Below are 11,219 nucleotides of genomic sequence, written 5' to 3'. Positions count from 1 at the left end.
TGAAATGTCTCTGGACACACACACATAATAGACTTTTTGTGTAGAATTGCCTATAAAAATAGATGTTTCAGTAGTGTTAATAGTGAAATCTGTTAATAAATCCAGTTTGGAAGCGTGCTCCGAAGTTTTTAACTTTCAGTGTAGATAATGCCTGGCTGACAGTAGTGAAAACCGTTACTTGCAAACAAACTAGTTCCAAAAAGCCTCTTAGTTAATTAGCCCGTGTCCTGCTGATGAACTTTGCACAGTGGAACCCTTGTGCTGTATGCCTTCCAAAGCTGGCCCGAGAAATCACCTCAGATCTCGGTTTTTGTTGTTGATTAACTGCAGCTCCTGTCCTGATAAAGTTTGCGAAATCACGGTGATGCCTGGCAACTTCTTGGAGCAGCCCTTAGCGTGCCTTACGGGAGAAAAATGCATCCTGTAACCACAACAGGGGCTGGAAAGGGAAGAGATTGTCTTGCCTTGACAGCAGTGTGACCGGGTTTCGTTATCCTGGTCTGCAGTTAATGAGGCTGTACGGTGAGATTTGCCAGCAGTGTCCCAAGACACACTGACAGGAGCACAGCCAGTGTTAGGAACAAGAGATACGTTTTATTAAAATCATAGGTAGTGGTCAGATTTACCTGTTTAGGTGCTGTGAGGCTGGCTTGCTCTACCCTTAGGGAAGGAATGATTTTGTACTTACTTTGGATTTACTTTGATCTTACTTTTGTTTTGTTTTTCTCATACTCTTTGCCTTCTTAATACACTTTTTAGAGTTAATCTTCTTACGGGGTGACCATTAAGCTCTTTCACAAAGAAAATGAACTTAGGATCCCTCTTGGGAAAGGAACAGAAGACAGGCTTTTACCAAAGGACCAGCTGAAAAAATGCTGCCCGTTCCCTGACTGCCAGGGCAAAGAGCTGTCAATAAATCCCAAACAAATCTTGCCATAACTTCAGTATCTGCGGCTTTATTCTCTCTTTCCCCTCAGACATAAAGGGTTTGTGGACGTGTGATAAGCAGTTAGGTGAGCAGCTTTAGCAAAGGAGAGATTGCTTTTTGGAAAATGGTGGGGTTAGGGCATGTTCATCGGCTTTGTGTAATTCTATTCCTTATTTTTGAGACGGGATGAAATAATTTTGCCATCAAAATAAGACTACTTGAAATCCTAACACAGTGTGGAAATCTGAAAATAATGAAGTCCTGGATTACTTGTAAGGTTGCTAAATTAAAAATGTCATGTTGCTCTTTTTTCCCCTTTAATTTATGGACAGCAGATGATCGTAAAGCTGATAAAAGAGACAGGACCAATTACCAAAGCGCAGAGTCTGCAAAAACTCTTTAAATGCAGATTACTCCTCGCAAAAGTTGCATCGATATCATTGACTCGGATGCCGTGTGCCTGCGGCAGACGAAACACGCTGTGTGTCTCCCCACCTTGGCTGCTCTGGGTAGGCTGGTTGTCACGACTGGTGGCCTGTGGAAAGGGAAGTCCGTGGGACAGCAGTTTCTTGTTGATAGTGCACAGTCCTGTCGCAGCCAGCAAAGCTTTGCCGAAGCAGCAGTGCTGCTGGGACAGGGTTTGCCTGTGTAGAACAGGTTGTAGAGCAGCAGTGAGCCAGAATTTCTGCTTTAGTATATTGCCTGTGGGAGACATTCAACCTTGATTTGTTCTTGAGTTGTTGTGCCGGGGCGTTGGGATCTGCTGGCGATCACCAAAGGGTTACGGAGGTTTTTGCCCATCAGGTTCCTAGCTGAGCTTGTGGGTTCAAAAACTGTAACAAGATAGTTAATGATGTCTGTAAGAGATGGAAGGTTTGCAGGGGGAGAAGAGAGGAAGAAAGCTTTTATTCCTGTTTCCATTGCCACGCTGGATAAACATGCTGTCTTGCCGGAGGTGGAACAAGTGAAAAACAAAAGGGGAACTCTGAAGGACGTCTTCCCTTTCCGCCTCCAGCCTGCGTGGGAAGCTGGCCCCGGAGCTAAACAAAAGGCTTTTGATTCCTTCCTCCTGCCATTCTGGTATCTGTCAGCGGTGCAGAGCCCCCAAACAGCTTACATGCACGGTTACGAGTGTCTTATTTACGAATATTGAAGCCGGGTAATTTGTATGAAGCGACTCATCTCTGACATGAGGAGGACAGCTCAGCTCAGTGCGCTCAGTCACACCGAGCTTGCAGAAGAGGCTGGTTCAGCATCCCCAGGGTCCTGCGGAAGGTGCCAGGGCCCTGACTCCCACTGCTGTGATGACAAATAGCTTCAATCAAGGCCACCAAATTTTGATTTTGCTGCTATACCATGTTTTTGCTTTAGGCTTGTTTGGCATTTTGGCAGTTTACGAGGGTAATTGGGGAAGAGGAGGTGTGTCCCCTTCCATTGTATTTGCGTTGGCAGAACAGCGCTTCTGAGATAGCAGTGCGGGGAGGCCATTTGCCTTCATTTGTGGTGTTTTATGAGTGTTGGCTGCAGTCACTGTCCCGATCATTCGCAGCTAGATAGACAAGCAGAGACTCTTCTGGACGATTTATTTTTCTTTTCTGTTTTCCAATTAATAAATCAGTGTCTAAGCTTCCTGCTCTCCTCGGGGCTCTGAGCTCTCTGATGCTGGATACATCCATGGTACTGGAGCAGCGCCTGAAAGACCAGGACTTCTCGTGGCAGGGAAGTTCCTCCAGCTCTTGAAGGTCGAGCCGTTAGCTCCAGTTTTCCTTTAACCCCATATTGAATAACACACAAAACAAAAAACCTAATGGAAGGTTTCCCAAGCTGTCAAAAAAAACAGCCTTGTGGTTTACCCTAATTCAGTCCGCAGCAGAGATAGGTCTAGGAAAAGCAGGTGCTTCACCGTCTGATCTTCTGCGGGTGCAAGTAACAACAGCTGCTTGCCCAGTGTTTTGCTGGTGTTATTTTCCTGTTTTGCTGGTGTTATTTTCCTGTTCTCTCTCATTTTCAGTGCACGTCAAGATAGGATTTTCTGGTGACGTTCAGCTTTCTAGCCAGTTCGTAGCTGCTGTAGTTGCAGTATGTGAGCCACAAGTGCTTCAGGACAATGTTTATAAAAGCATCCCCTGCATGATTAATCTGCGGACCTATTAGTGGCCTTGCTTATACTTAGTGTTGCTTAAGCTGGGTTTGGGCAGAGCTCTCTTTTGGCAACGTACCTCGGAGTTTCACTCTGCCTGTCCCGTACAAGACATCTCAAACCGCACAGTGCCTGCAGCTGTTGGAACAACCTTTTGAGGAGGAGAAGGCTTTTATCCTCTCTCCAATGCCCGTTGTCATTTACAGTGCCAGAAAGAGTTCTGTAAGTTAGCTCTTGAGTCATGTCATCTTAGTAACTTGAAAATATTTTTTTTTTTTTTTAACTTTAGCTGTGAACTGAAGTGATTGAGAAGAGTTGAATACAGCCTTTAGGAGCCCTTCTGTTACCATAGGGCAAGTGGCCGCCAGGAAGCTGGGGAAGTTGCGCTGCCGTTCCCAGTCCTGTCCCTCCTCCTGTGAGAAGCCCTTAGGTCATGCTCTGTTAAAATGTCCTTGGCAGCTCCAAATGGCAGAGTCGCTACAATTTCTGTACTGCTCAAGATACAAAATCAAGGGTGAATGTAAAGGAGATCTGTTTTATCGGGCACCTCTTATTACTGAGATGATGCAATAGCACATGAGAAATGACTATATGTTGATCTAAGGGGAGTTTACGGACCTGGCGTTATCTCCACTTTCAAAGGGCTTGTATATGGGACAAAACCCAGCTCTGAATGAATATGGTCAGTCAGAGGCAGGCACAAAACCCTTCTTATTTGTTGTGGTGTGTGCACTGTTTATTCAAACCGGTGTTTCCATATCAACAGGGAATCTGTGCCAAAGCTGCCTCTTAAGCTAAGAAAGAAATTGGCCTTGTCAAGAGGAACCCTCCTGCCTTTCCCGGGGGACCGACAGACGGGGAGGGCTGGTGGGATCCCACTGTTCGGAATGCAGTCCAGTAATTAATGGTGGGAGTGATTTGCTGCTTTTTCCCGTTCGAACGTCTCCTCATCTCCGCAGCCGCAAACAGACATTCCTAATTTTGAGGTCTGTCAGCCTGGATGACCTACTTTCACTCCATGGAGCTGCAGTGAAAATGACTGTCTTCCAGTAGAGATCGCTGCCACCGTTTTGAAGGAAAGGAAAAGTTTCTAGGAAGTTTATTTAACTGGAATTTTGTTCACTTTGGCCTTTTTTCTTGATGCAGAGAGCAGTTTTCTTGCATCTTTTCTCTCTGTGGTTTTATGGGAAGGTTACCTTAACCGCAGATGGGAACAGATACAGAAAAAACCAAGATACGGAGACAGATTGAAATTCATGGGGGGGAATAGAGGTTTCTCAAGTACAAAAGCTCTGTGTGTCCGTGCTCAAGTGTGGGAACCCAGTGCCAGTGATGAGGTGAGCACGCACATACCCCTACGCAGAGTAAACAGAAGGTGGGGGGAGTTTTTAAATGGCCTTGGCTTTGATGTCGCAGGAATTCGGGAAACCGGATTCCTTTTCCCTGTGATCAGGGACCGTTGAGACTTCCTTTAGTGACACAAAGCACAGCACATGCAGTTAGGCTTGTGATGGTAATCTCTGGGAGTAGTGTTTATTTCGGGTTTTGCCTTGCTTGGAGAGGGGAAGAGCTGCGTTTAGTCAGTTTGAGTGAGCTAATGGGGAACCGGAGCCTGCAGCCAAATCGGACTCTGACCTTCCTATGGATTCCTTCCCTCCTTTCCTTCCCCATGTCAAACAGTGGCTGTTTCTAATAATGCAGTGCTGGAATTTTTTGAAGGTAGAAATGGCACGTGGCAGGATGGAGAAGAACAGGTTGGAATAGGCCGCCTTGGAGACGCTGAGTGTAATCTAGAGGTCTTCAAAAGTGTGGCTTGGGGAAGAGAAGGGAGATTTTTAAGATGGTAAATGGCATAAAGAATAAAAGGAGGGGCAAAACATTTTCCCCACTGGATATGGTAGCTTTGCTTTCCCAGAGCAGCGTTGCCAAAAGCCACCTGCCTGGGTTTTGAAGCAATAGCTTGGAAACTGTGTTTTTGATGTTTGCCAGGTAGATCGCATCCTCAGTTGCTCCTGCCAGTGGCATTCACTCCGGTCGCTCGATTCCACTGGCGATAGCAGCTGAAGGCTGCTGATGGGAAGGGTTATTTAAGCTTGCGTTTCAGATCTGCACGGCTGGCAGAAGGCGGATTATGAAGTCAGTGTCTGTTTATAGGTGAAGTCAGTGGACAGCCCTTTCATTCTGATTATGTTTTATTAATATTGTTACTGTAAAGATGAGACAGAGATCATTAGTTATCTACTGTACCTATGTAATGGCATTAGACCGGAATCACATTTTACTTTGATTTTTCCTTTCACTGTAAGTGTGTGTGGGCTGCCTGGCTGCAAACTGGGCAGGTGCTCAGAGGTGAGGACAGTGGTGATAGCCATTAAGGCAGCTGCTCCACATGTATCAGAAAGCTCAAACAAGCTGTGGCCTCGCACTTCACTAACAGGTTTTCTTTCCTCTCAGCCCTCCTGTCACTTAGAGCTGATTTTTCAAACAGGCTCTAGCTACAAAAGCTTTCCATTGTGTGAAACAGATATAAAATGGCACGTCACTGGGCTAGCCGTGTCCCATCTCAGTTAATTGGGATTACTCGTCCCACGCAACTGGCATTTAAATCCAAGCGACGCTAATCGGGGGAGTAGCCAAAGTCAGCGGGCGTTGATTGCGGTGTGCTGTGCGAAGGCACAAGTAGCTGTCGGTGCCATATGGCACGCTGCAGAACTCCGTCCCCAAAGAGCAAGTGATTTCAAGCTCTCATAGGCTTGTAACCTCAATTCCGAAGGAGGATGTTCGTGAACAGATGGTGCGTTTTACCTGAACTCCGGCTCGCACAGCCGGCGGCTTTTGTTTGCTAACTCTTCCTTAGGCTAGGGGTGATCAAACACCACCGTGACACATAAGGGCCAACAGATCCTTCCAAAGATCCTTTTCCGCCAAGACCAGAGCATCATTACAGTAATGTGGCTTAGCTCAAGGGCTTCTCCGCTCTATCATGGAGTTTTGGTTTGCTTTGTGTTTCTTGTGCTTTAGGTAGTGTCTCATTTAATAAGAGTTTCCACTTGCCTTGCGTTTGTTCAGCCGAATGCTCCTTTTCACCTTCTGTTGCTCTTGGTTGCTGGGCTGCCATGCTCTTGGTTGGGCTAGGTGCTCCCAAAAGAAAGGAAGAAACTTTTCATCCTTAGCAAAATATTCATGCTGAGCCGTTTGGGAACGTCAGTCTGGCTTGATCTCTTAAATCGTTTTGTAATATCTTGCCAGGATGTCTGAGGGCACATAACTCACCTAGGCGCTCTCCTGGCCCTGGTGGTTGCGGTTGCTCGTTCCCGCTTCCCAGGCCTGCGAGCTGGCCTCTTGCCTTGCTTTTCTACCTGCGTTCCCAGCTGGAATGGGCTGCACTTGGGAGCTGCCTGCTGGACTGCTCAGAGGTCTGCAATGCCAGGAGGCAGGGCCTGCGAGAGGCAACGCACCCGAGAGCAACCCAACAGCTGCAATAAGAGCCCCGTGTGCTCAGGAACTGCTTTCATTTCCGATAAATCTCAAGTGATGCTGATGGTATCAGAGTGTTAAAGTACATTTAGGGAAATCGTGTTTGTTCAGGGTGCCGTACGGGCCTTTTTGCAAGTGCGGCGTTGGAGGTGGATGGCCTTTGACATAACGTTAGAGGTCGGGTTGGAGTGATGCTCAATTTAGTAGAGCGCAGAGGAACTGAATATAGAGCTTCCAGCCTCCCTCCCAGCTCTCAGGTGCTGCTGAGGTCTCAAATCTTTCTGCAGCTTTTTCAGGGAATGGTTCAAAATGGATTTGAAGTGCTGACTGCACCCTTCCCATCACCTATCTGATAAATGATTTAAGAAAGCGCCGAGTGGTGCTGCAAAACTCATTTGGAGCAAAAAAACACGATCGTGATAGCTCTTCAAAGTTAGTCATGCTGTTTTGACTTGAAGTCCTGCTTCTTGGTTCTGGTTGAGAAAGGCACCTGGGTTTGGGCCAGCAACATGGCAAAGTGCACAACCAGCCTGGTCAGCAAAGTTGAACAGTTACTGGGCATTAGCCACCTTCTCAGCATCTTTTATCTGCAGTCTCTTCCAGCACACTATTCGTGGAAGAACTGATAGCACTTTTGTCATAGATTCCTAGAATGATTTGGGTTGGAAGGGACCTCAACGATCATGTAGTTCAGCCCCCCTGCCACGGCGGGGACATCTCCCACTACATCAGGCTGCTCCGTGCTCCATCCAGCCTGGCCTTGAACATCTCCAGGGATGGAGCCTCCACAACCTCCCTGGGCAACCTGTTCCAGGCTTCCTCTCCATAGCTCCTTGATGGTTATTTAATATTTTCTCTGGTGGTAATCCTGACTGGAGCGTGCAGGAGGAGAGTCGTTCCAGCAGTTTTCTTCCCGCTGAATCAAGAATGCCTGCCTTTTCATGAGACTTTTTCCATTTTTCTACTTCCTGGAATTGCCTGGCAAAGCTCGCATTTCTGGCAGTACATCCTCCCTCACCATTCACCCTTTGCCAGGCGAACACAGAACATCTCCAAAGATCACCCAGGGTGAGAGGCAGGCAGGGGGGAGGTTGGGAACCAACTAAGGGCAGGATTTTTTCAAAAGCCTTCAACTTCCAATTAATTCTGCCACTGCTGAAGTGAAAAACAAAGCCGTTTCGGATCTGAGGATGCTCAGGGATCTCTCCCCAGGTGTGAGGATGCAGCCCAAAAGCGAAGCCAGGCAGAGAAGGTGGGTGTAAGATGGGGCCAGTGGTGCCTCCCACCAGTATGGTTAAGGCTGCAGGAGCTTTGCTGGAGCTCCAGGGAAGGTTGCTCAGATCACCCGGCCCTGCAGCAGATCTGCTTGAGCTAATGTAATAACCTAGCAGAGAAAGGCAGTCCTGGTTTTTAAAACTCTACTGTTGCTGCAGCGTTTTTCCATTCTCAGATCATACGGCATTTCTCCATAGTTGGACCCAGTTAATATTTTGTCAACTAGAGGATGCATGTTGCAGTGCCCTGCGAGCCTGCTCGTGTCCACTGTGGTACAATTACACCCACATAGGTGTGGAGGTGAGAGGAATAACCTTCAGACTTTAAGGAACTGGTTTTACTGTGAAGCTACAGCTTGGGAGATGTCTAAATGAGAGTAGCTGGCTGATGAGAATGATGCTGGTCAGTAGATTCCTTCCGGCACTCTGGTTTAATGGTGATGGACTTCAGATACCCTTTGGATGTCTCAGGAAGGATTGCTGGAAATGAATAAATACAGCTTTGTAGGCCACCTTCCAAGCTGTTAAATACCTCCAGGAATGGTGACTCCACCACTGTCCTGGGCAGATTGTTCCAGTGCTTGACAACCTTTTTGGTGAAGACATTTTTCCTGATATCCAATCTAAACCTCCCCTGGCACAGCCTGGGGCCATGGAAGGTCTTCTGCCTACACAGTGACTGGCAGCCTTTTTAGCTGCCTTGCAGTGGTGGGGTTTTCAGCGTTTGTATCTCAGTAGGCTCTGTGGGGTGTTGGCCAAAGATATATTCTGGCCAAGAACAAAACGTGCGTGAAAACTTGGCAAATTCTATTACGGTGCCTAACAGAACTTATTTTGATTTTCCTTCCTCTTTCACTGTTGCAGCTGAAGAATAAGTTCATGAAGAAACTGCCCCGTGATGCCGAAGCCTCCAACGTGCTGGTTGGGGAGGTGGACTTCCTGGAGAGCCCGTTCATTGCCTTCGTCCGGCTGCAGCAGGCGGTCATGCTGGGTGCTCTGACCGAAGTCCCCGTACCTACACGGTAAGAGAATTCAGCCCCCAGGCAGGGGACAAGAATTGGAAACTGCCTTTCTGCCTTGTAAAGTAAAACCACTAGGCCAGAAGATGACATGGTGCGTTGCATTCTGTCATTTGATGTGCGTAACGGTCAGGATTATTGGTGTAAAGTAAGAAAACTCTAAGTAGCTGCTTAATAATTTTCAGGTCTTGATTTTGGTTATGATACAAGCTGTAAAATATACAAACATTATACAAATATTCTAATTTAACAACATAACAGTAAAGGGCACTATTAGTGTGAAATGTAACTATTGGGACTTTTTTCCTGCCCCTTATGATTTCCCCCCAGCACGCTCTGTACACACACCCAGCATGTTTTTGCAGTAGATACGTCTCTTCTTCCAAACTCACAGTAGATGGAGGATGCAATTCTGGTTCTGCTGGGGTGGAAAAAAAAGAAATAAGATAAACTGAAGTGAAAAAAAGTCAGGTAAAGTGGGGCGTACGATTCTCTCACGGGTTGTCGCACTCTGTGTTGCTTTGTAATGCTTAATGGTTCCGAGAAAAATGTCACGTAAGTATTTTATTAATTGTAACTCACGTTGCGTATTAATCTGAGCCTCACAAATACAAATATGTCTCACATTCTTAAATACTTGAATTCACCGTTTGAATATGCGTGACTGTCTGTGCAGGGAGTATATGTATGTGTCGGAACCACAAAGCTCAAGTCCTGTTTGAATTCTTAGCAATATTGCCCTTAGTTATACAATTACATATTTTTAATCGTGTAATATGGTAGAGATCAAACCTGGCTCTTCGGCACAGGCTCAGGGCAGGCTTTTGGTATCAGCTTTCCGAGAGTTTACTTTGTATTTTGCTTATAATTATGGCATTCAGGTTGCACCTTTCACATTGCCTATGTGCAAATACATATTTCTTGTGTAAGGCTTCAAATACATATTTCGTGTGAACGGTTTCACAAGCCTTTAATACAGAGTGAAAGTTGTGTTTTGAATAATGCCTAGAGAGGGTTTGAGGCTATATCAAGTAATATTTTGTGAGAAGAGACGTAGTACCACGACAAAAACACATGGCTGGTGCATTACTGATACTGGAATGAATCACAGCCTTTTAGTGGAATGGAAGTTATGTGGTGATTACAGTCTGTACTTTATTTCCAGATACAAAACAAGAAAAATAGGATACAGTTTTGCTGTCTGTTGAATTGCCTTCTGGTAATGCAGCATCTCTTGGAGTTTGGTTAAGTGGCTCCTTAAAATAACCATGTCAAAAAGTGTTTGCGCACACTGGATATTCCAGCAGAAGTGTGAGGAGATAAAAGTGGCTTCATTTTATAGAAGATTCTTCTTCATTCCTCAGCATTACAGAGCTCTATATACCTCAGTATTTCCGCTTCAAAGTCTAATCCCCGTTGGCCTTTTTTTTTTTTTAAACACATCTCTGAATGCTTTTCAGCAGATATAAAATTAGGCATTGTTTGTTTTGGTGGTGGGAGCAGGGAGCTAGATGTATGATTGCTGAACGACCTCATTACTCAATAGCATTAATCAAGACAGTGTGTCCTTCCATGCCAACAGTTTTTCCTGGAAATCGCATTATCCATTTGCTGTGCTCCAAACCAAATGCTAGCCCTAATCAAAGCCGGGAGGCTCATTAGGTGGCATTCGGGAGCAATGAAGAGCCATTTGTGATGGCTGCATCCTGTGAAATTCAATCAAGGAAATCCCATCAGGGCCCAGATGAGCTATGATGGAGCATCTCCTTGCACAGCACCGAGTCCCAGCCATCTCACATGGCCATTGCTCCTGGGGTGGATGTGACTTAACAGCCCTCAGACTCCAGAAGATGAGGGAGTTGGACCCTTTGGTGTGAGCACTCTGCTTCTCTTCGTTGGGGCTTCTTGTATATCCTTAAATTACCAAGCTCCTGGTAAAATAGTCGAAACCACGCCATCAAAACTAGGCAGTGCAAAACCACCGAATAAAGGTGAGCTGATATCTCAGTGCCATGGATTGCTGCAGGAGGACGGGGACCCAAGTCTATGGAGCAAGTGCAGTGTGCTGTGTTAGGTAAAAATCTCATGCTCTTTACCAACTGCAGAGATATCAAATGTGTCCAAGGAGCCAGCAAAGGGCCTTGCCCTAAAGAGGTGGTGTTGCGTCGGTGACAAGAGTGATGGAGAAAGCCCTCTCCAGGAGCTGGAAGAAGGGGAAAAAGCATTCCCAGCCCTGATGTGGTGGCAGAAATGCACAACAGCGTCTTGGTGGTTTGGTTTTTGGGACAGGGTTTGCAGGGGGAGGGCAGCACTAGCTTTCCTTCGGCTGGACTTGTAAGACATTGCTACCGTCTCCTGGCATAGAGGTGAATATGGCACCA

At 46.3% G+C, this 11,219-nt stretch overlaps 1 protein-coding gene across 1 annotated transcript in view; it reads left to right on the top strand.

Annotated features, from left to right (window-relative positions):
* Nucleotides 1-11,219, top strand: part of LOC104270503 (electrogenic sodium bicarbonate cotransporter 1-like) — a gene marked incomplete at both ends in the record, with an annotated part of 31,697 nt that overhangs the window by 1,233 nt on the left and 19,245 nt on the right. The window contains one exon of the mRNA XM_009864891.1: nt 8,684-8,841. Coding sequence (XP_009863193.1) covers nt 8,684-8,841 — 158 coding nt within the window. The remainder of the gene's footprint in view (nt 1-8,683; nt 8,842-11,219) is intronic.

This window comes from Apaloderma vittatum, unplaced genomic scaffold (genome assembly GCF_000703405.1).
Source record: "Apaloderma vittatum isolate BGI_N311 unplaced genomic scaffold, ASM70340v1 scaffold7572, whole genome shotgun sequence".
NCBI classification, from domain to species: domain Eukaryota; kingdom Metazoa; phylum Chordata; class Aves; order Trogoniformes; family Trogonidae; genus Apaloderma; species Apaloderma vittatum.
This window is presented reverse-complemented; position numbering and strand designations above follow the sequence as displayed.